The following is a 24301-nucleotide window of genomic DNA, read 5'->3' on the forward strand; positions in this document are numbered from 1 at the left end:
ATTTGAAGCAAATCCCAATTTACTCTTCAGATTTAAGTTCTTTAAATTTCTTTCAGTAGATAGGCGAAGTCAGTTGTTCAATTATAGATAAAGGATTTTCTTTGTACCTTTCTGATGTTCGGTTCGTGCAGTTAAAATTGGGTGAGTTTCAGCAGTAATCCCAGACGCTTCTGTCTGGATCGCCTTGCCGCAACCTGCACACCCTGCGGGTAACCAGTCCGGGTCTCTCCTGACACTCACTCTTGAGGAGTGAGGATCTCAAGACCATCGGTTGGTACCCTATGGGTTTGTCTGTCTCCCTGAACTCAATCCATCAGCGAGAGGGAGCTCCGTGCTCTACCCAGTCGCCTTGCTTGGCTGGCTTCTCGAGAACTCTCAAGAAGTCCACCCTGCCGCCATCTCGCCAAACTGGAAGTCCAAGACCTGATGTTTCTTCACCAGATTTGGCAGCTGCCAGGATGGCTGGGAGGACTGGAACCATATGCATATTATACTAAGCCTGCTTAATGCAGGATCTTGACCTATGATTGCTAATATTCATGAGAACAAATGGCAATAGGAGGCTAAAGTGTCATAACAATATAATGATATAGATATTTAAGTTAATAATTTATTTCTCAATATAAAAATACTAACCACTTCTCCAATTCTAAACAGAAATTGTCCATAGCAACAGAATGAATGACATATAATACAGGAGGTTGCAGTACAGGCAGTAATTAAACACTTACATTTCCTAAATATGGTCTCACGATGGAAAATACCCTGTCCTTAGCAGTTAGTAATCATATTTAATTCTGCAGCAGCTGCACAAGCAAGTCCTCAGATGTAGAACAAAGTTTAATTCAGAATGTACATGTGAAGGCAATGATCAGTGACTTAGATTTAGTATCAACATGTGAACCATGAGGTGCTTAAAACAGATGAAGTGGGTTTCTAAGAACTGAAACTGAATTCTTCGGGTGCATCAGGTCTAAGAACAATAAATGAATGGGGATGAAATTATCTATGTCACTTATATCTGTATCTGACTGTCTCCAAAATACACAATTAATAAATAATAAATAATGTTTTATTTACTTACTCTGATTTGTTTAACGCAAGGCTGGTCCAATAAGCTTCTATTGGTGCACTCACTACTGCATCAAACAATACTTCTTGTATCAGTTCTTTATCACCTACAAAATTATAAACATTCTTTTAAAAAAAAGAAGTATGGCATCTGCATTAATCGATGGAACAAATTCAGATGTAGTCCCAGGCCCATGAATTTTGATCCCTGTGGAGTAACTCCAGATGAAGTTGTAAATTATTTAAATCTATTTTATTTAATTTTGAGATAAGTGGTTGGCAGAATGTTTTACTGGAAGCCAAAATTAGGATATCTGTTTTTCATTTAGAACATATTTTTTTTGATAATGTTGTTTGATAAGGATTATGGAAAGAGTTCAGTATATCCCTAGTGGATTTCAGTTAGCAGATAATATGCTTGGTATCATCATTCCAGAATACTGGACTTGGTCCAGAGCAGGCTCACTTCACCACATTACATACCGTAAACATTCATGAGAACTTGGTAACTTTGCTGACAGTGAATATCAACAGCTGGTTGTGCTGGATCACACTGTACACAGTATCATTTACTTAAACTCATTGTGCAATTTATTCTTGATATTCTTAGCATTGAAATTTCATACAAGTCTCATTTTCAGTAGGGTTTACATAAACAAATGCTACTGAAAAAAGAAGCCTAAACAAGATGGATGCACACATAAAATGTGAGTTTTAGCAGTGATACTTAGTATTTTATGTGAACTAATACCTGTAAGATCTTTACCAAGAATGTGCTTTATATAGTACAGTATAAATAGAACCCTTTAAGTTATATTACTTAGCATTTATACAACACTTTAACAATTTCAGATCCATTATTATAATCTAAGTTTCTTCTAAAGTATGTCAGCTTGATAATTATATCAGGCTGAAGGGTGAGACAAAGATGGATTGTCCAAGACCAACTTTGTTCATGGCTAAAACAAGATTCAGAGCTTTTTGTGGGGATGACTCACTCAATGTGGTAGAACTTATTTCACAGTAGATAATCTTAGTTAAAATCTTGGGCACATTTTAATTGCATTGTACAGTAGAATGAATAATTGCTATCATTCCTTTCCCAGCTGAAAAAAAACTGGTTTCATGACATTTGGAAATACAAGTTAGGAAGAGTAATTCAAAGGCATGCCTGTTGCAAAAAAAAAATTGCTTTACATCAACACATCAACTAGTGTCACAGAGAGCATGGGTTTTTTTTGTATAAAATAAGATTTTCCATGCAAAAGAGACCACCTTTCCAACATGATGGGGGGGGGGGGATGGGGGGGGGAGCCAGTGTGAAAAAAGATTTTTGCATAAAAAAGTATTTCTGAAATCAATGTTTGAGCAGATTTCTGGAAACAATTTTGGAAGAGAAAAACATTGCTTCCAGAAATGCATGTGAGTTTTTTAATTCAGAATCCTGCATTTTGTGAGATATAACATCAATTTTACATGAAACAACATGAATTTCTGCCAACAGTGGGGGTTTTGTGTGAAAATATGATGGCTGGGTGCAGGGGAAAAGAATTCAATGGAAAAAACTAATTTCTGCAGGTAATAATTTTCTAAAACAGGGGTGCTGGGAAGAGTAAAAATACCACATGAATCCTGCATGGAAACATTTCTTACTATTGATCAAGAGAAAACTGAAGAAACTTTGTTGTTTCACATGCAAAGAAGAAATAATTTAAAGTTTACACCTCTATACCAAATGGAAAAAGGGCAGGGCATCTGTACCTTCAGCAGTGGGGTAAGAACAAGGGAATTGTATAGTTCAAAAGTCAGGGGTATAGCTTAAAGGTAAAGGCATCCTGTGCTCTTTTGTATCTGGCCACCCCATTCACCTGCAGTGTATGGCACTAAAATAATCATTGTTTTTGTTCTGTAGAAGGCAAATGCAGTGTATTTACTAGGGGGAGATGCAGTATTTATCCGAATTCAGATGTAATCAACAATTTACTCACATGGAAGCAATGGCTCTTTCCCGGTGAGGTAGTTTTTAATAGCCTTCAGTTGAGTCATTTGGCGGTGCTCAGGATGCAAGTCTGTGTTGCAATATGACCTGAGGACAGAGTGGTTAAAAATAATGGTAACAAATGTTTGCAAACATGACTCCCTTTGTCTTTTAGTAGGATGAGCATAAACAGTTTTCTGTAACACATGCCAGCTGCATGCTTTATTGAAGGCTTACCATTCATCTGCCAAGGATACATCAGGCTGTTCCAAGTCATGCAAGCCTGAAACCAGACAAAATGTCAAAGGGTCATTTTCCTGAGTTCTACACAAATACCAACTCAGTATCTGTGTAGAACTCATGATCATCGTTATTATTCCTTTAAAAACTAAATTATTTTATATACCTTATTTAATCACTATACATTGCACTTCTACAAATGTGCAAGAACCAAGTGACTTACTGGCCAGTCATAAGCAGCTCAAGATCACTAAATATTCAAGATTTTATGTTAGGCCACCAGAAGGCACTTAAACAAGATAGTGTTCTTATGATTATACATCAAGACAACAAGTGGTTCACAATGGAATTTAAGAAAGCGGACCTATGAACAAAGGATAGGATGTAGTTATTTAAAAAGCCATAAAGAAGAAGCAAAGGAATGTAAAAAGGGAAAGGAATGGAGAAGGAAAAAGTAAAAGGAAAGGAAGGAGTTGTTATAAAAAGTACATAAGGAAGGATGACCAATATAGACATTGATAATTTTAGACATAGGAACATAAGAAGCAGAGGTGTTCATCCTATCAGATTTGGCTGAACCCTGGATCCACTACTGAACCAGGCCAGACATAAAAGCTTCTGGACATGTCTGAACTAAAGTGGAACTCCTTTACAGTCAGCTGACCCTTGTTCCATTCATTTCTACAGAATTATTATTATTTTATTATGACACAGCAAACAAGATAGATATGCTGGATTTCATATCACAAAATCACAAGTCGAACACTTCCCAAGTGTCTAGGACTGTGTGATGTATTTTCGGATGATGCGCGCAGATCCCAGCAGGGTGGCCTTTTGCAGCTGGCAGATCGTAATTTTGTCAATGTCTATTGTTTCCAAATGCCGGCTGAGATCTTTTGGCACGGCACCCAATGTGCCCATCACCACCGGGACCACCTGCACTGGTTTCTGCCAGAGTCTTTGAAGTTCAATCTTGAGGTCCTGATAGCAGCTGAGTTTTTCCTGTTGTTTTTCGTCAATGCGACTGTCACCTGGGATGGCAACATCAATGATCCAAACCTTGTTCTTTTCCACAACTGTGATGTCTGGTGTGTTGTGTTCCAGAGCTTTGTCAGTCTGGATTCGGAAGTCCCACAGTATCTTTGTGTGCTCATTTTCCAGTACTTTTGCAGGTTTGTGATCCCACCAGTTCTTTGCTGCTGGCAGGTGGTACTTGAGGCATAAGTTCCAATGAATCATTTAGGCCACATAGTTGTGCCTCTGTTTGTAGTCTGTCTGTGCAATTTTCTTACAGCAGCTGAGGATATGATCAATGGTTTCGTCGGTTTCCTTGCACAGTCTGCATTTTGGGTCATCAGCTGATTTTTCGATCTTGGCCTTAATTGCCTTTGTTCTGATGGCTTGCTCCTGGGCTGCAAGGATCAGGCCTTCTGTCTCCTTCTTCAGGGTCCCATTCGTGAGCCAGAGCCAGGTCTTCTCCTTATCTCCTTCTCCTTCAATTTTGTCAAGGAACTTTCAATGTTTTGTTGTGCCAGCCGTCAGCTCTAGTTTGTAGTGTGGCTTTCTTGTACTGGTTTTTTGTCTGCTGTGCTTTGAGGAGTTTCTGATTTTTGACTTCAATCAAAGCAGGTTCTTCACTTTGCTTTACATATTCTGCCAGGGCATGTTCTTCTTCTTTGACTGCTTGTTTTACTTGTAAGAGTCCTCTGCCTCCTGATCTTCTAGGCAAATACAGCCGGTCAACATCACTGCGAGGGTGCAGTGAATGATGAATGGTCATGAGTTTTCTTGTTTTTCTGTCCAAATTGTCCAGTTCCATCTGTGTCCAGTTTATGATGCCAGCAGTATATCTTATGACAGGTATGGCCCAGGTGTTTATGGCCTTGATGGTGTTGCCTCCATTGAGCTTGCTTTTGAGAATTTTTCTGACCCTTTGTGTGTATTCTTTGCTGACCACAGTTTTCACATGTTCATGCTTGATGTTGTCCAGTTGTAGTATGCCCAGATATTTATAGGCCTCTGGCTGGTGACATTTTATTGTTTGGCCATTAGGCATATTTATGCCCTCACTTTCAATGATTTTTCCCTTCTTCAATGCCACTGTCGAACATTTGTCCAAGCCAAACTCCATGCTGATATCAGTGCTAAAAATTCGGACAGTGTTGGTCAGAGACTGGATTTCAGTTTCCATTTTTCCATACAGCTTCAGGTCATCCATGTACATCGGATGCGAAATTTTGTGAGAATTCTTAGATGTTTGATAGCCGAGATTTGTTTTTTGTAAGATTGTTGACAGAAGGATCATGGCAATAATGAAAAGCAGAGGGGACAATGAGTCTCCCTGGAAAATTCCTCTCCTGATGTTGACAAGTCCATAGCTTTCATTTCCAACAAATAGTTCAGTTTTCCAGTGCTCCATCATGTTTTCAATGAAGGTGCCAACGTTTTTATTAATCCCGATGGCGTCCAGGCACTTGATGATCCAGCTGTGTGGGAGTGAGTCAAAGGCCTTTTTGTAGTCAATCCACGTCATGTGAAAATTAGCTTTTCGGCTTTTACAGTTCTCCAGAATCATTTTGTCAATCAATAACTGGTCTTTTGTGCCCCTGCTTTTCCGTTTGTTGCCTTTCTGTTCATCTGGCAAGATGTTTTTTTCTTCAAGATAGTCTTGAATTCTGTCAGCTATGATGCCAGTCAGTAGTTTAAACATAGTGGGCAGACACGTTATTGGCCTGTAGTTTCCTGGTGCTGCTCCTTTTGCTGGATCCTTTTGTTTATTATTATTATTGTTTATTTATTATTATTATTATTATTATTATTATTATTATTATTTTATTGTTATTATTATTTTATTTATTCACCACTTTTTCTCCCCACAAGGAAACTCAAAGCAGCTTGCATTAAAAGCATTTTAATACAATGATTGTAATCACTCTATGTGGAGCTGCCTCTGAAGAGTGCTTGGAAACTTCAACAGGTCCAAATTGCTGCAGCCAGATTGCTAACTGGAGCTGGCTACACGGAGCAGGCAGCAGTTCCACTGGCTGCCAGTTTATTTCTGGGCACAAGTCAAAGTGCTGGTAATGACCTTTAAAGCCCTAGATCAGGGGTCCTCAAACTTTTAAAGCAGAGGGCTGGTCCACAATCCTTCAGACTGTTGAGGGGCCGAATTATCATTTGGGGGGAAAAACCGAACAAATTCCCATGCACACTGCACAAATCTTATTTGTAGTGCAAAACAACAATAACAATGAAAAACCAATACAATCTTTAAAAATGAAAATAATTTTAACCAACATAAACCTATCAGGATTTCAATAGGAAGTGTGGGCCTGCTTCTGGCCAATGAGATAGTCAGGTTAATTAGGATTGTTGTTGTTGTGTGTCTTCAAGTCATTTCAGACTTTGGGCAAGCCTAAGTCCAAAATTATTTATTGATTCATTTACTACATTTATTTACTACATTTATATTCCAACCTTCTCACCCCGAAGGGAACTCAGAGTAGCTGTATGTACATACAATATATTATATTATTAGCATAGCACAATATTAGCATTATACTATATTGAACTATACCACTATACTGTAATATTATATGTAATATATAACATATAATTAATATTATTATATGATATTATTGTTAGTATTGTATTGTATACAATGATAATATTATTATCAATATTATATGTATATACAATATATTATATTATTAAAACTGATATAAAAATATTATATTATAAATGAGGACGGGGGCCAGGTAAATTACCTTGGAGGGCCGCATCCGGCCCCCGGGCCTTAGTTTGGGGACCCCTGCCCTAGATGGTTCATTTCCAGGCTATTTGGCCGACTGCATCTCTTTGTACGAACCTGCCCCAGCCCTGACATCTCCAGGAGGTGCCCTTCTCTTGATTCCACCTCCATCTCAAGCTCAGTTGGTGGGAACGAGACAGAGGACCTTCTTTCTCAGTGGCTGCCTGAAACTCCCTTCTTCTTCCCAGGGAAGTCAGAATGGCCCCCTTCCTGCTATCCTTCCAGTAGCAAGCTAAATTCAGGAAGGCTATTAAAGAAAATGGTTTTTAAGATCAAAACCGTGTTGTTATGGATTTTAACTGGATTTTAAAATAACAATGACATTTAATTCTGTTTTAATGTTTGTATATTTGTATATTTTAAATTATAGAAGTGTGTGAAATGCCAAAAATCAATTTCATTTTGAAATACAAATTTAGTATGCCCCTGTTTCATTTTGTAAGTGTTTCTAAACTATCTTGAGGGGTCCATTTTGTTTCAAATTCGGAACATCAAAAATTTGTTAATATTTTGTTGTTTTAATCTGTCTATTTGTACCAATGGGAACAAATTTCTTTGTCATTTTTATGGCTATTAGGATGAAACTTGCTGCATCTACTACTGCAAGCCCCTCAAGTTTCAGAACATTTCACTCATCTACTGATTTTTGGGAATTTAAAAAAGATTTTAGGAATAACATCTAAACTACAAGAGCTATTACCTTGACTTTCTCTACAATGACACAACATATAACCAGGGCATAATTCCTCCAAAGTTTCAGAAAGATTCACACATCCACTGAGTTTTAAGGATTTTTTTCAATGTCAGGATATTGATGGAGTCACTCTCTAAATGAATCCTTAGTAAATGAAACTCCTTGCCCCTCAAATGTATCCTAGTAAATGGAAAAATCCCACATGCATAAAGAAAATGGTCCTAAAGGACTCCTAAATGGTGGCTGCAGTGCCTGACTGCTGGCTGGCTGGCTGCTAGACTAACAAAATGATTCTAAAGGGATCCTAGCTGTGGCTATCTGGCTGCTGGCTGGCTGTGGTTGCTAGACTGCTAGGCTCACAAGCTGGCAGCTGCATGCAAAAGCATTGGAGAACAGACCAAAACTGAACTCCTGATATCTCGATCGATCTCCCTCTCAGAATAACGAGAGGGGAGGCAACATGGCTGCTGGCTGGCTGGTCGACAGCTGCTATGATTTAGGAGAAACAGCAGCAGCCGGGGATCTTCCTTCTCCCTTCCCCTCTCCCTCAGCCCTGATAGGCTGAGGAGACCATATGATGGAGAAAGGTTGGCTGCACCAGCCAGGAGAGTTTGCTTGCACTCAAAAACAAGCTGACTTATGGAGACATACGAAAACAACCGAACTTTTGGAGATGGGTGTTTTGATTCATCTGCATTCGGAGGCAGCATTTGGGGGGGGGGGGGTGTGCTTTGGATTTGTAAGTTGCATTGTAAGTACGAATTTGCTGAAATACTCATGACTTACAACCACATCCGAATTTTTGCACAGCTTTATTAAATTGTATTGAAATGCCTTTAATGTAAGCTGTTTTGAGTCTCCTTGTGGACAGAAAGAGCAAGGTATAAACAAACATAATAATAATAATAATAATAATAATAATAATAATAATAATAATAAGTGTGCCCACTAAACATTGTGAAGGATACTGACGGACCAGAAATATACTCATGTATAAGTTGACTTCATGTTTAATTTGAGGGCCGATTTAGATGCCAAAATCATGGATTTTCATATGAAGTGAATAAGTTAAGGGTTATTCTACAGGGAGAGCAAAGTACCAGTGTCATTTCAGTGTCACTTCTGGCTGCCAATGTCATTTTCCTACTTGAACTTTCAAAAAGGCCAGAAGCAGTGCCGTGGTGGAGAAAGTAAGGGGGTTGATGCATATATTAGGTTATCCCAGAATGGAATACATTTTCACTTTCTACCACTCTAACCAGAGAAGGGGATAGTTCCTTTTTTGATAACAGCTAAGATACAATACATTGACTTGTGAATAAGATGACTGATGTGTGTGGGGCTGGTTTTTTGACTAAAAATTCTAGATGTATACATAATTATACAGGATAATATGCAGCTGTTTAGTATTTTTGCTACCAATATTCCACAGAAATATTGGAAGAGTTTTGATGGATTACAGAAGTGGACGGGAGAGCTGGAGGATTTAGCACCAGGTGTTTGCTATATAAAAATGCTGGATGTTAAAGTCATTCTCCCTCTGTCACTGGCAGCAAAGACACTGGCAATGGAATTGGACAGGAGTTGATAGTAGATGTAGAGAAGTGAAAAGGAAACAAAAATAAGTCAAAAATTTTCTCCAAGTGTTTTTCAGATTCAGTAGCTTCCTAGTCTATGCAACTGTCCTGTGAAATTTAGGTTTCATACCTAGAGAAATCTATAGTGTGACTGATTCCCCTACAAATTGAAAAAAGAGCGGTTCAACTCCGATCTATTGATTCTTCTCCTACAAAACCACTACATACAAATTCTTCTAACTTTTACAGGTTTCTTAGCCAGGTCCATCTCTGTAGCACTATCTCTCATAGGTTAGCCTCTCTCCCTTCCAAAAAAAAAAAAAAAAAAGAAGAAGGATAAGTATATTCTGTTGGGGAAGGAAGAACTCCCTGCCTGCAAAGGTTGTTGTTGTATAAAACTTCCTCTGTTCTAATTAGGCAGCTTTACAAATTCATGGTCTATGTTCAAGATTGATGCCCAAGCTGAATCTTGTGCTTGGTGCAGATTTCTGCTTGGCGCAGAAACTGCTTTCTCTAGGGTTAGTCCGTCTCTCCAAATCATCTACTCTGATTGGCAATGGGAGATGAAAGCTCTCTCACCTAAATTACTCAGACACTGTAAAAAAATAAGTGGGAAGAAGTTATCCAATATGCTTCAAAATCACATAGGAATAGCTGTTATGTATTGGAGTACAATTCAGAGACTAAATGTATGTGAACGGATGCTCTTATGGTAATACTTTCATTATGAAAAATACAAATTTTATGTAAGGGTATCCCTAATGTGAGAACTATAATAATGTCTCCATGTTGCCATTTAATTAGACATCATGTCAATCTGCACACAAATATGAACACAACTAAATGAATTAAAGAGTAAATTGTTGAACTAATGTCATTAACGAAAGCGCTTGGAAAACCCATAGTTCTTGATGGCATTGATTACATATTCCTGATACTGATCTTTCAGCTTTGCTTTAGATTTCATCTTTTAGAAACTTCAGATAGCATGGACAACAGCAAAGGAATATAAGAACGATAGTCCAAAAACACCTGTAGAACCAAAGATATGCTACGCCATGCCTTAAAGGAATTATCATTCAAAGGTTAATTTACTCTATTGAAAAATCTGATTCAGTAACAAAATATTACCTTCTTCAATAGTCACATTTCCTCTGAAGAAATATTTGCCATGCCCTCGAGAGAGAGCCACACCTAAACTGTGCAGATAAACAAAAAGCAGACTGTGAAATCTGTGGCATAAACAATGCTGGCAGCGAGGGAAGAAAATACAGAAAAGGCTATATTAAACTTTTCGTTCCTGCTCTAAAAACAATTCCATTTTGTTTCAAAACTTTGGTGGGTGTGCTTATTGCTCAACCAGCCATTTCAGTGCCCATTCCTTGTTTGTTGTGCCTACAGCAATGGACTGCATACATTTGTGTATTTTGAAGTGCAATAACCCATGCAGTCATTGGCAAGCGAAAATGCAAACCCAACCAAGGTCAGTGCTGTTCTCCCAGCAGCTTTGTTTTTCAGCCAAGATTTGAACATGGGCTCTCACAGAGAAGAAGGCAACTCTCTACAAATGAAAATCATCTGTAGGGAGAAAGAGCCCGTATTGATAGTGTGGGAGCCAGCAAAGCTGCTGAGAGCAAAGAAATACAAGAATGTGATAATGGGGGTTTAATGACACACTTGGCATAATTTCTTTGTTATATATTTTGGCCTCATTTAATATTGCTGAGATGGAAATATTACTACATTGGGCTTATCTTCTAACTCCTGCTTGCCATATTAACTGTCCCAAAATGAGGATTGCTGCTATATAATCTATTGTTAAAGAATGACTGTAGTACATTTTGTTTTGTTTCTAAAACTTTCATGAAATAGCTGTGCAGGTGACTTTGACACTGGCAAGTAATCAATAAGATAAAAACATATGGTTTTCACTTTGAGACATGATCACTTCACCATGCTCGGGTATATAACTCACTTGAGAATGGTTATCAACCACCAGAAAACAATTCTCAAAAATTCTTTCATACTGTAGTATAAAGTATACCTTCTTGAAGGCATTTACATTGGTTGTTCTCAAAATGTGGTCTGTCAGATATTTTGAACTTCAGCTCACAGACATCTAAAGAGCATGGCAATGATTGGGAATTCTGGGAGATGAACTCCTAAACATTTGAAGAACCAAATTTTGAGAACCAGTGATGCACATCATAATCCATCATCAATAAAAGATACGTGCTAAAAAGGCCGCCATTTGGAAGGGGGGTGCTGAGTCTGGATGAGACAGGATCTACCTGTCAGGATCTCCAATCCTTGACATCTCTGCTCAGCGGACAAAGAACAGATGCCAGCCATAAAGCAGGCCGGCCATAAAACATCAATGACCCTCTGGTATGTAAGAGTCCCTATATATGTGGCACAAAAGAAGGTTCTGGTATTCAGTACAATAAAACTTGTTGGAATCTACCCGCGTGTGTCTTGGTGCTTTCTTTGGAAGACGGACCCACAGCACAACTGGGAGAAGAGAACCTGACAATTTGTACTGAATCACCTACTTTCTCTAGCTCCTACCTACAGCAACATGGAGGGAGGAGAGAGAGAGAACCAATTGGAATATTCCCGGGGAGAAGAAGCAAGCGCCGATGGAGAAACGAGGGAGGAACCCCTCAGCCTCTCGGAGGAAGCAAGCTCCGATGGAGGGGAGAGGGAAGAATCCCACACCCCCGTGGACGCAGCCACTTCCCCCCCAACCGTGGCCACGCAATGGAGGGTCACGCCAGCGGGGCCGGAGAGGCCGCACAGAGCCAAGCCATCCACCGCCTGGGAGCTTGGCAACCCCCACCCGACGGAGAGTCAAGGAATGCAGGAGATGAGGCAAGAAATAGCACAACTGCGGGAGATGGTCCATTCCCTGATCCTGGCACAACAGGGCAGCCCCAGGGGGCAGAACGCCAGCTCCGTCCCCCCAGCGGCCGCTCCTTCCCCTCAGGTAACCTCCCCCGGCTTCTCCGCGGCAGCCCTTTCCCACTACAGACAAAGGACTGGGGGAAGAGGGGGGGCAGCGAGGCCGGCACTACAGAGAGGAGAGGAAGTTGCAAGTCACCTTTGATGGGGACCCAGAGAAACTGCCTTTCTTTTTGATGAGAGTGGCTACCTTCATGAGCAAGTGGGAAGGCTCTTTTGAAAGCGAAATGGACAAGGTCCAACATGTGGCCGACCACTTCGAAGGAGCAGCCTCTGAATGGCTCCTGGCGCTGTACGACATGAGGGCACCGGAGCTCAACAACTTGGATGCCTTCATGGGGGCACTGAGATCCCGCTTTGAGGACCGCCTGCGCAAGCAAAAAGCCAGGGCGAAACTCAGGAGCCTGAAGCAAGGCGCCCGCTCCGTTCAGGACTTTGCCTTGGAATTCAGAAGGCTGGCCTCCTTGCTACCTGAGTGGAACGAAGCCTATAGGATTGAAGTGTTCAAGGAGGGCTTGAGGCCAGACCTGGTGGAATGGGTGCTGGCCAGGGAGAACCCGGGCACCCTGGACAGATGGGTGGAAGCGGCTGGTGAGGGGGAGGTGCTGAAGGAGGAAATCAAAAACTTCCGCCAAAAGCAAACCCCCTCAGCCGGAAGCACTGCGGGCAGAAGCCGTGCCCCTTCGAAGAACAGGGACAGGCTTGATCCGGCTGAGAAGGATCGGAGGTGGAAGATGGGCCTGTGCCTACGGTGTGGAGGTGAGGAGCATTTGGCCACCTCCTGCCCAGGAGGCGGGAAGAAACCTGCAGGACGCAGGACAGGAGAAGGCCAGCCCAAGGCCAACCTCAACCCAGGGAAGAAGACCAGCGCAACAGCACTGGCAGCAAAGCAGCAGAAACGGCCGGAGACCCCCTGCGACGGACCCCAAGATGCCTCCTCTGGCAGCGAACAGCTCTCGGGAAACGAGGTTTGCCTGGATTAAAGCGCGCCGGCGTCCAGGCAGAAGGAAGGAGGCGCGCTGGAGCAGCAGAGACTGGCAGTGCATCCTCCCCGCCCCAGGCAGCACGGAAGCGACGCTCCAAGACCGTGGTGAGTGGCACAGAATCCCCCTTCTGGCTGAAGGTGCAGCTGGGCAAAAGAGGGACTGGAACAGACTCGCCCATGCGGGCAATCCTGGACTCAGGCTGCACAAAATCCATAATAAAGCCTGAGGTCGCGCTTGGGATGGGGTTGGCCAAAGTGAAGCTTCGCTCACCAATAACCTTTGTGCAGATGGATGGGAGCGAAATGAAAGGGGGGCTCTGTAAATACAGGACTGAACAAGTATTGTTGCGGGTGGGAGACCATTGGGAGGCCATCCAGTTCATAATTGCGCCCACGGCCCGCTACAAATTGGTCCTAGGCTTGGATTGGCTGAAACGACACAACCCCATGGTGAAATGGAGGGAGGGGGACATCAGTTTCACAGACCCGGCATGCAGGGACCACTTACGGGACCTGAAGGCAAGCGAGAGGGGAGGGGCCGATGAGGGATGCAGCACACTCACTCTTTGCCCACCGGAGGGGGGGGGAAGAGGGGGCTCTGAAGACCCAGAGCAGATGGCAGGAAGCGCTGAGTCAAAGAACAACACACACACCGCAACAGGAGAACACGAAGGGGGGAGGGAAGACCCCAAGCAAATGGCACAAGGCGCAGCCCAGGAAGGGGGGCCTAAGAGTAACACAAACACCTCAACAGGAGAACAGGAAGGGGGGAGGGAAGACCCAGAGCAAATGGCAGGAAGCACAGCCCAGGTTGGGGGGCCAAAGAGGAACACAAACACCTCAACTGGAGAACAGGAAGGGGGGAGGGAAGACCCCGGGCACATGGCAGGAAGCCCAGCTCACCCACTGGCGGGAGGGGGCAACACACCCACCTCTCAAACACTGGGGGACGAGGCAGGGTGTCCCCGGATACCAGCAGAATATGCAGACTTAGCAGATGTCTTTGATGACAAGGAGAGTGACAAACTCCCTCCCCATCGAGATACAGACTGTGCTATTGAGATCTTGCCCAACTCCCCCATGCCCAAACAAAGAACCTACCCCATGACTCCCAAAGAAAGGGTTGCGCTGAAAGAATTCCTAGACAAGAACTTGGCCAGGGGCTTTATTCGCCCTTCCATGTCACCCTTGGGTGCGCCAGTCTTTTTCAGGGAAAAGAAAGATCACTCACTGAGGCTGGTCACCGATTATAGACACCTAAACGCAATCAGCGCCACACAATCATATCCCCTCCCTTTGATTAAAGACATGCTGGCGCAACTTAGCACTGGTAAGATCTTTACCAAACTGGACCTGAAGGAAGCTTTTCATCGTGTGAGAATTCGAGCAGGGGACGAATATAAGACAGCCATAAACACTGTCTATGGAAAGTACGAATTTTTAGTTTTGAATTTTGGTTTAAAATCCGGATCTGCAGTCTTCCAAAATCTCATTAACGAAGTGCTCAGGGAACACCTAGGTAAAGGTGTCCTCTGTTATCTGGATGATGTCCTCATCATTTCTAATGACCTTGAATCTCATGTCCCCCTAGTACGACAAGTACTAAAAAAACTGCTGGCCAACCAATTGTATGTCAAGCTGCCCAAGTGTGCATTCCACCAAGACAAACTAGACTACTTGGGTTACCGCATCTCCAGCCAGGGCATTGAGATGGACCCCAGCAAAGTGCAGGCAGTACTGGGCTGGGAGCCCCCCAGGACACGGAGGCACCTACAAAGCTTCCTGGGATTTGCAAATTTCTACAGGCAATTCATACCCAACTTTGCCCAGGTAGCACTGCCCCTCACTGACATGCTCAAAACGAAGAAAAAGGGAGGGGGAGCTCAATCAGATGCCAAGCCCAAACCAAGCGCAAAACTGCCCTGGAACAGGGAGGCCCAGGAGGCCTTTGAAATGCTAAAATCTCTCATGAGTTCAGAGCCGATCCTGAAACACCCAGACACCCAACACCCCTTTGTCATACAAGTAGATGCCAGTGACGCAGCCACGGGGGCAGTGTTACTCCAGAAGGATGACAAGGGCATTTTGCGCCCCTGTAGTTACCTCTCCCGGAAGTTCAACACAACAGAGTCACACTGGCCCATCTGGGAAAAGGAAGCTGCCGCAGTCAAATTTGCCTTAGAAGCCTGGAGGCACCTTTTGGAAGGAGCCCCTCACAAATTTGTAGTGTACACGGATCACAGAAACCTAGAAGCACTCCAAACACCACGCAAAATGACCCCAAAGCAACTGAGGTGGGCCAAATTCTTTGCCCGATTTGACTTTGAGCTAAAGTACCTGCCTGGAAAGGAAAACTTCCTAGCGGACGCCTTATCCAGGTTGCCGCAGTACCACGCAGATAAACAACTCACAATGGGGACAATCTTTTCCAACACCCAGCTGGGAATGGGGGTGGTCACGAGGAGCAAGGCGAAGGAAGAGGGGACAGGACCAGAGGCCACCCCTCCCCCAGAGAAGGACATCAGGGACCCCTGGCTCAGGGAACACTATCAGGAATTAGATTATAAGGACGGGGTGTGGCTGAAAGGCAGCAGAACGTATGTCCCTGAGGACCAAAGGAAACTGGTCCTTCACGATCATCATGACAACAAAACAGCGGGGCACTTTGGATTTGTAAAAACTCTGCATTTAGTGCGGAGGAAATATTGGTGGCCTCTCATGAGAAAGGATGTGAAGGCGTATGTTCACCAATGCCCAGTCTGTGCCACAGTGAAAGGGGGAGGGGGCAAACCATCAGGGCTCCTCAGGCCCCTAGAAAACCCAGCAGCCCCCTGGGAACACATCAGCATGGATTTCATTGTAGACCTGCCCCCCAGCAATGGGAAGACCGTGATTTGGGTAGTAGTAGACCTCTTCTCCAAGCAGGCACACTTCATCCCATGCAGGAGCATGCCCAATGCAGAGCAGTTGGCGCAATTGTTCATTGAACATTGCTATAAGCACCATGGGGCTCCCTCGAAGGTCATTTCGGACCGGGGCTCCGTATTTGTGTCCAGATTTTGGAAAGCGTTCCTACGCCAATTAGGGGCCAAGCAAGCCCTCAGCACGGCATACCACCCCCAGACTGACGGGCAAACAGAGAGGGTCAACCAGGTGCTGGAACAATACCTGAGATGTTACACCAACTACCAACAGGATAATTGGTCAAAGTTTTTGGCCTATGCCCAGGTGGCCTACAATAATTCGGTACATTCCAGCACAGGGCACTCCCCATTCGAGATAGTTTACGGCCGTAACCTCCGCACGCTGCCAACCCCAGAGGTCATCCAGTCTGACCCAGTCCCCTTTGCAGAATGGATGGCAAGAATCAAGGACGCATGGCCTGTCATCACACAGGCTCTTGACGAGGCCAAGGCAGCTTACAAACACCAAGCGGACAAACACAGGAGACCAGATTGGGACCTCAAGCCAGGGCAACAGGTCTACCTCTCCACCAAATACCTCAAGGGAAGGCAGCCAACCAAGAAGTTGGCAGCCAAATACATTGGCCCCTTCGCGGTCAAAAGACTAGTGAATGAAGTCACCGCAGAACTAGAACTCCCCCAGTTCTACAGGATGATTCACCCCGTTTTCCACTTCAGTCTCCTCAAACCAGCTCCCGAGAGCTCCCACTGGCACCCAGCCAAGCCCCTGCCCCCGCCCATCATGATAGGCGGCAACCAACACTATGAGGTGGCGGAAATATTAGACTCCAGAGTCAGGAAAAACACTCTCCAATATTTCGTCAGGTGGAAGCATTTCCCCCTCAGTGAATCAGAATGGGTCAGGGATTCTGACATAAATGCACCCACACTCATCAAGATGTTTCACGCTCAAAACCCACACAAACCTCCACACGAGGGGGGAGGACGGTTTTTTGGGGGGGCATGATGTCAGGATCTCCAATCCTTGACATCTCTGCTCAGCGGACAAAGAACAGATGCCAGCCATAAAGCAGGCCGGCCATAAAACATCAATGACCCTCTGGTATGTAAGAGTCCCTATATATGTGGCACAAAAGAAGGTTCTGGTATTCAGTACAATAAAACTTGTTGGAATCTACCCGCGTGTGTCTTGGTGCTTTCTTTGGAAGACGGACCCACAGCACAACTGGGAGAAGAGAACCTGACACTACCCTAGCAAACCTTTCGTATCGTTATCCCAATACCCCCATGCATATGGGATATATTGAGCATGGTGATCAGATCATGATATGAATAGACATAACAGTTTAAATAATAAATGTAAGGGCTTCTCGTGAACCGCCCTTCTCGTGAACCGCCCCCTCGCTACATGCCTGTTTTTTCCAATCAGACTGGTAATTGGATCTTCCTAGGTTGGCTATAAAAAGGCTACAAAAGACTTCCTTGAGCTTGGACTTTGCTGAGCAATGGCAGGGTTTTTTGGTGTTCATGTAGTGTTAGTGTAGTGTGGTGTATCCTTTGCTTCTGACCCCTAACACAAGTCTTGGCCAAGCATAGGTGGAAAGCAGCAGTGTGGCTTTCACCCACATTGTAAAATTTTAAACTACATTTACTTTCCAACCCTGATATGAAGAAATTTGCAAACGATGGTGAATTCTCCAAAATTCCTGAAAAGAATATATTCCACATTTGCATTGGTTAAATTCTACTACTTCTAGCATTGAGAAGAGTATGTTATACCTAACCACTATAGAGCTGTAATTGTTGGTGAATGTTTCGGATATAATAGTTGGTAAACCTCATTTGATGATGATAATTTTTATTTTTAATGTTGCAATGTATAGCACTTTCTATATAACAAACCATTTTAATCTTACTTGTACCTAAGCTGAAAGGTTCAACAATTACATCTGTATAGTGGTAATCAAGTTCTTCTGAATGATAGAAGTAGCTAAATTTAGCCAACGCAAATGTATGTATGTATGTATGTATGTATGCACACATACATACTTTGCTGTCTGTAATTCACTCAAAAGATTTCACCTCACTTTCTGTCACTATGATCATTGGATTTTGAAAAAAATTGGCTTATTGTGGAAACAAGGATTGGTGAGAAAGCTACAGTAGAGATACCTTTTCCCCAGGATAACTGTTTCAGGGGTGAATTTTCTTTTTGAAGGGTTGATTTTTTCCACTTCCTGTTGTATCACCCCCGTTCTTATCTATGAATGATTTGTAAGTCAGATGTTTGTAACTCAGGGACTGCCTGTACTGTTTTGAAACAAGACTGCTTGTCTTCAGTGGCAAGGAGGCATAAGACCATGGGACACTTTTATATAATACAAGTTAAGGCCACATCCAGAGCATTTACCTTTCACAATCTTCCCATTGCCAAATAAAAACCTGACATGGCATGCTTGAAAGTACCTTTCAGCATTGTCCAGGGACATGTTCTTGTCAGCCCCTTCTGATAAGCATTTAATGAGCATGTAAGGTTTGCACAACTGCAACTGCAATGAGCCTGACAAAATGTTCCATTTGTTATGTGCTGCCCTACCTGAAAGGAGTCCCCTTGATGTCTGTATAATAGTAGTCATTTGTCATCACCAACACTCGTTTCTAGGTATAAAAAGTAAAAGAAAACTGAAGCAAGTTTTGTTATGAAAAGCTTGCAGGATTAAATGCAAACGTAAATGTATAATCCATGGCAAGACACATGCAAGTGTTTATATCTGACCCACAATTAATATAATATAAGAAATAATTTCTGATGGAAAGTTTTCCATACTCTTTAAACTAGCATTGTCTCCTCTTTCTCTCCCATTATAACTACATTTAGATGGAAAATATTTTCTATACAATACCCCTTTGTCCACTGTTTTCTTCACTTCCATGGAGAATTTTCCTGTTTTCCGATTCACCATGGCATTTCGAAGCTAACATTAAAAATAAAGAAATAAGTACATACCCAAAGAAGAAATTAAGAAAAAGAAATTAAATCAAAGCCTATACATTATTTGAACAAAATGAAGGTCTTTGACTTAACCGGTGAAAAACACACATTATTTGATAACTACTGATAGTAATTTTGATTGTTTATTAAAGGGATCATGGATGAATAAAGAACTGTATGTTTTGGGATCAACAGGAAGTTCTGAACAGACACACATACATTTTGGTGCCTTATCTCTCTGTGTGTGTTTCATACAGTCAAAGTGTATATTTCTTTGTAAAGAGTAGCTGAGCAGCTTATAGATTGGGAACAGAAATTACAACAATCACCTCTCAAAAGCTCTTACTCCACAATTCAAAATTGGTTTGAGATAGTGATGCCTTTGCCTTCTGGTTGTTGAATGCACCAAACTTTGTTTTATGCACAACATAGCTTTAGGGTATGTTTACCAGTTGCATGTGATAAATGAACCAGCAAGGAACTCATGCATCTTTAGACCAGACAACGGAGCCGTGAAACAGATGGTGGTCATGTATGATGTTTTCCATTTTATCTGGTAAAACTCCCACATTACATCTGGCCCCACCCCCACCCCCTGCACTATGTACCACTTTCAGTGAGACTGATTTTGGGGAAACCTAAAAACGAATACAGTTTTGTGGTAGTATGATTAGTAGCAAATGTATTGCTCAATTGTAGACCTGGGTTCCCCCCTTTCACCCCTTGTTGTTGTTTGTAAACAATAGAGTATTTGATTTGTCTTAGGAAATAGAAATCAGTGTTTGGGAAAGGCAGTATATTGCATATTGCCCTAAGGCAATGATGCCTTAATGCACAAACATCAACATGTTTTCTTTCCTAGCACTTCATCTATTTATCTTTTTTCATTCTAAATCAGAGTTCAAAAAGTTACTTCTTTTGACTAAAGGGCCAGAATCCCCATCCACAGCAGTGGGAGCTTCTGGGAAGTTATAGTTCAAAAAGACAACTTTTCCTAGCTTGGGTCTTATTGTTATCATGTATGACTGAGAGGCAAAGGAGACAAATTTGCAATCCATTATGGAGAGGAATGGAGGGTCTGCCAAACTTTGTCAGTTAAATTGCTGATTTTATTTTTGTGAAGAACCTGAACATGGATGACCAGCTGAAAACTGCAGTGTCTGCAGCTCTTTAAATTAAATTTTGGGATGTCTAGGTTAAAATTAACAATCCTATTCTACAGTGAGTGAAAAGAGTATTTTTTTTTTCTGGCTGGAGGCATGTATAAAATGAAACATATATTTTACTGTAGGGGTTTTGAGGGGGTTAAAAAACACACAATGTGTAATGGGCAATGCTGGAAATATTTTCCCTTTTTAACTTTTGTGGTTTTGGACTTGGAGAGCTGGTCTTAATTACCAATCTACTTTCTAATGTTTAAAGAACTGTTCCATTTATCTTTAACATGTTTCTCATTTTTCTCCATTTCGGAGCCTGCAGTATTCCAGGACCTACTTCCCCACACAGCCCTCAGGCAAGTTGCAGATTTACAAAAAGAGCCTCAAAAACCCTCATAGCTTTTAAGATCAAGTATGCATAGGGGAATTATTTTTTTTTACCCAGTGAATATAGTTCTTGGCTTTATAGTACCATTTTTCATCTATTCTGTAGACTTTTTGTTTTGCAACCTCAACATGGTTCAAACTAGTGCCTGGTGACATGAGTGAACAACATTTTTCTTCTGCTTAGGCAAAGTATTGTAAAAAATTGATAACAGAACATATATTTATAAATATAAAGGTCCATTTTTACTTCTTTCATTTTATCAATTACAGTAACTTTAGGCAGCATTACATAAAGGTACATTTGCACTAATATCTCAGAAGGAGCAGTAGTTATTAATGAGTGCAATGTTAGAAAGCAAACTAAACACTGGAAATATATGAAGGAGTGAAATATTCACCTAAATGTATAGCACAATGACACAGTTAGTGGGTTGGACTGGATGGCCCATGAGGTCTTTTCCAACTCTACTATTCTATGATTCTATGAGTTGATATTGTAGGAAATCAGAACCTCAGATTCATGGAACTGGAATGAAGTGCAAGCACTATCAACATCAACCTCCTCCCATGTAGGAATACACAAATAAAGCACTCCCAAAAGATGTCCATGCAACCTCAGTTTTAAAACTTCAAAAGAAAGCAAATCCATCACCCTCTGACTCAAACTATTCCACTTTTGAACACTTTTCATGGTCAAGAGGTTCTTCCCAATGATTTGATGGAATCTTTTCCACGTTGGTTCATGTTCTAGTCTCCATAGCAACAGAAAGCAAGCTCACCTAATCTTTGGTATAACATTCTACCTGATTTTAAGACAGCTATCATGATATATATTTTCCCCTTTTTCTCCAATTTAAATATATCCAGCTCCACAAGCTGATCTTTACAAAGTGTGCCTTCAGATCTTCAAGCATTTTGGTTATCCTCATTTTCCTTACATCCAGAACTCATTAAAACTATGTTTTTATACAAATACAGGGCTGATTTCAGGGGACTTTTCAAAACACAAAAATAAAGCAATCTGTTTTCACTAGAATTTACGGAGGAATAGTGTCCCATGAACTACAAATCCCAGAATTTCATAGGATGTACCCATGGCTGTTAATTGGAATTACGATGTCATAACTTCATAGTATGTAAGGGCCCTTTGGTTTTTGGTTTTGGTGGTGGGTGGGGCTTGGACCTATTGCATCTACTGCCTCTCCTCTCTACTCAGAAAGAGCGAATTAGTGAATGAGTAGACAAACAGCTACCAGGGTTGGAAATGAACCTTTGACATCTGCTACCCAACTGGACCAGAGCTACCACATAAACCCATTGGAGAAGTGGCTGTTTGACTGCCTTATGGCTGCAGCACTGTTAAGACTAGTGGGTCCAAGCAGCAGCTGAAGACTGCAGTCATGGCAAAAAGGACTCTGTATGGTATTTGGCATTATGACAAGAATTACTGAAGAGATAAGTGAGAAAATCCTTTTAGAAGTTCCAAAACAAGATTAAATAGAACTCTGCTCACTCCAGATCTTTGAGGTGTGTGGGTGGACAAGGTTTGGAATAAACAAGAAAGGAAGATTCAACTGTTTCAACTTGGAACTCCTACCCACACAGACCACAGAAATAACTGAATCATCAGTGGCTGCCTAGATTGGATGTGGTTAGATTAAGATGATGATGGGAACATGATGAACATTGAGAGGAGGAAATGGAATCACAGAGGCAGAAGTGTCCCTTAATTTTTCCAGTTTAGTCAAAAGACTGCACCAAGCCCCTGTGCATATATTGGTTATCATCTGAAGAAAGCTTAATTTTGCTCATGTGTTCTGAAACTTGATGGAAAAAACATTTTCAACTAACTACATAGAACACATCCACAAAATGTCTGGCAGATTCTGATATACCTGCTGATTTCAACAATTACATGGTGTTCAGTATTTTGATCTGAATTCCTAAACATGAAGAATGATAGTTGAAAATCTTACTTTAAGCAGAAATCTGACAAGATCAGAAAAAAATCTAGGTAACTCTTAGAGAAGAAAGTTTAGATTGATGGAGCAGAAACGAGTGTGGGAAGCATTCGGATTACAGGGCAGATGTTTATGAACTGAATTTGAGAGAGTTCAGGCAAGGAGGCAGTATGGCTCCAGAAAAGGGGAAAAAGAGGAGAAAAATTAATCATCAGAAAAACATTAGCTGTGCTGAACTCCTGAATTGTTTTGTTTTTCACACACTGCACAGGGTAGACTAACAGTAATAGACATATATTTTGCAGAGGAGGCAAACATAACCTCGAGTTAGAGGAAAAAAGATAAAAAATGAGTATACCAGAATACTAACAGTGTTTCTGAGACAGGCAGGAATGATGAATTCCAGATTTCAGAAAGACGTGACAGTGTAAATATGGGAACCTTCCACTGATATATTCAAAACCTTTCTTAAATGAGTGGAGTTTGGGAGGATATAGAGATGCTAATGTACTGATGATATCCGAGAAGCATGCTAGGAAATATCTAGGAAAATGCAGACATGCAGGCATGACTTTAGTCAATGCAGACATTCTGGGAAAAGCTAAACAACAGGAACCAAAAGGAGAACACCTGGAAAGTTACGATTTAATTAAGGACAGTCAGCATGGATTCACACAAAACGAATCATGCCTAACAAATCAGATTTATGGAGGAAGTAACATAAAGACCAGGCAAAGGTTAAGTCATGGACATAAGGAAAGCTTTTGATACAGTATGGCAGAAAAGGTTGACATGTAAATAAAACTTCACATGGAAGGGAGTTGTAGAGTGGTTAAGCTAGAGAACTGAAATATGGATGATATGACCATAGAAGGAGTGAGATCTTGGAATGGAAAGGACTAAAAAAGGAAGGAGTGCCACATACCTAAGATAAAGTGTTGGATGGTCACCACTAACATGATCCTTCCATATTGGATTCAGTGTCTGGCCAGATACCAAAAATATGGTTCTTTTTACATTTTTGGTTAGTTTCTGGCATTTTAATCTGCAGTATAGGCAACCAGAAAGCTTTTCAAAGATACGAGCTGGCCTGACAAAATTAGATAAAAGTTGTTGCTTCTGTTTTATCTAAAATCTTCATATTACTTAACTGACAGGAACTGGAGTTATGTCCACTAACACCTGGACAGGGGAGGTATGTCCTATAAAGATAGTAGCCCTGACATACTCTATGTCTTCATCAAAAGGATTTAAAATATAATAATAAAAATAAAGGTGGAGCACTCCCACTAAAAGAGAAGTTAAAAGCTGTCTAAGTAAAAAGATTTTTGCTTGCTGATAGAAAGAGAGCAGGGAGAAGGCCAACCAAACGTCCCGAGGAAGTCCTACAGTGAGAGCTGCTACTGAGGAGACTCTCCTTTCCAAATATGCCTGCAATAATGGAGGGACCAAACAAATGCCTTCCTCTGAATATGTTACACTCTTTTATTTTAAGACTATGAAAAGCAGTATTTCAAATGGTCTGACTCCTATAGGGCTTTAGTGGTCCACACAGCTCTTTGA

The 24301-nt window shown here is 41.8% G+C and overlaps 1 protein-coding gene across 3 annotated transcripts in view; it reads right to left on the reverse strand.

Moving 5' to 3' along the window:
• The window catches only part of cacna2d3 (calcium voltage-gated channel auxiliary subunit alpha2delta 3), a 713907-nt gene that overhangs the window by 121784 nt on the left and 567822 nt on the right, over nt 1-24301 (reverse strand). For all 3 annotated transcript variants that reach the window (XR_010002615.1, XM_062969910.1, XM_062969909.1), the window contains 6 exons: nt 19145-19216; nt 18838-18899; nt 10503-10570; nt 3287-3332; nt 3060-3157; nt 1085-1178 (listed from right to left, as the gene is read on the reverse strand). Coding sequence is in view for 2 of the 3 variants with exons in the window: in XM_062969910.1 (XP_062825980.1) it covers nt 1085-1178; nt 3060-3157; nt 3287-3332; nt 10503-10570; nt 18838-18899; nt 19145-19216 (440 nt within the window). In the remaining variant the exon portion in view is untranslated. The remainder of the gene's footprint in view (nt 1-1084; nt 1179-3059; nt 3158-3286; nt 3333-10502; nt 10571-18837; nt 18900-19144; nt 19217-24301) is intronic.

The sequence above is a fragment of the Anolis carolinensis genome, chromosome 2 (assembly GCF_035594765.1).
Source record: "Anolis carolinensis isolate JA03-04 chromosome 2, rAnoCar3.1.pri, whole genome shotgun sequence".
Classification (NCBI taxonomy): Eukaryota; Metazoa; Chordata; class Lepidosauria; order Squamata; family Dactyloidae; genus Anolis; species Anolis carolinensis.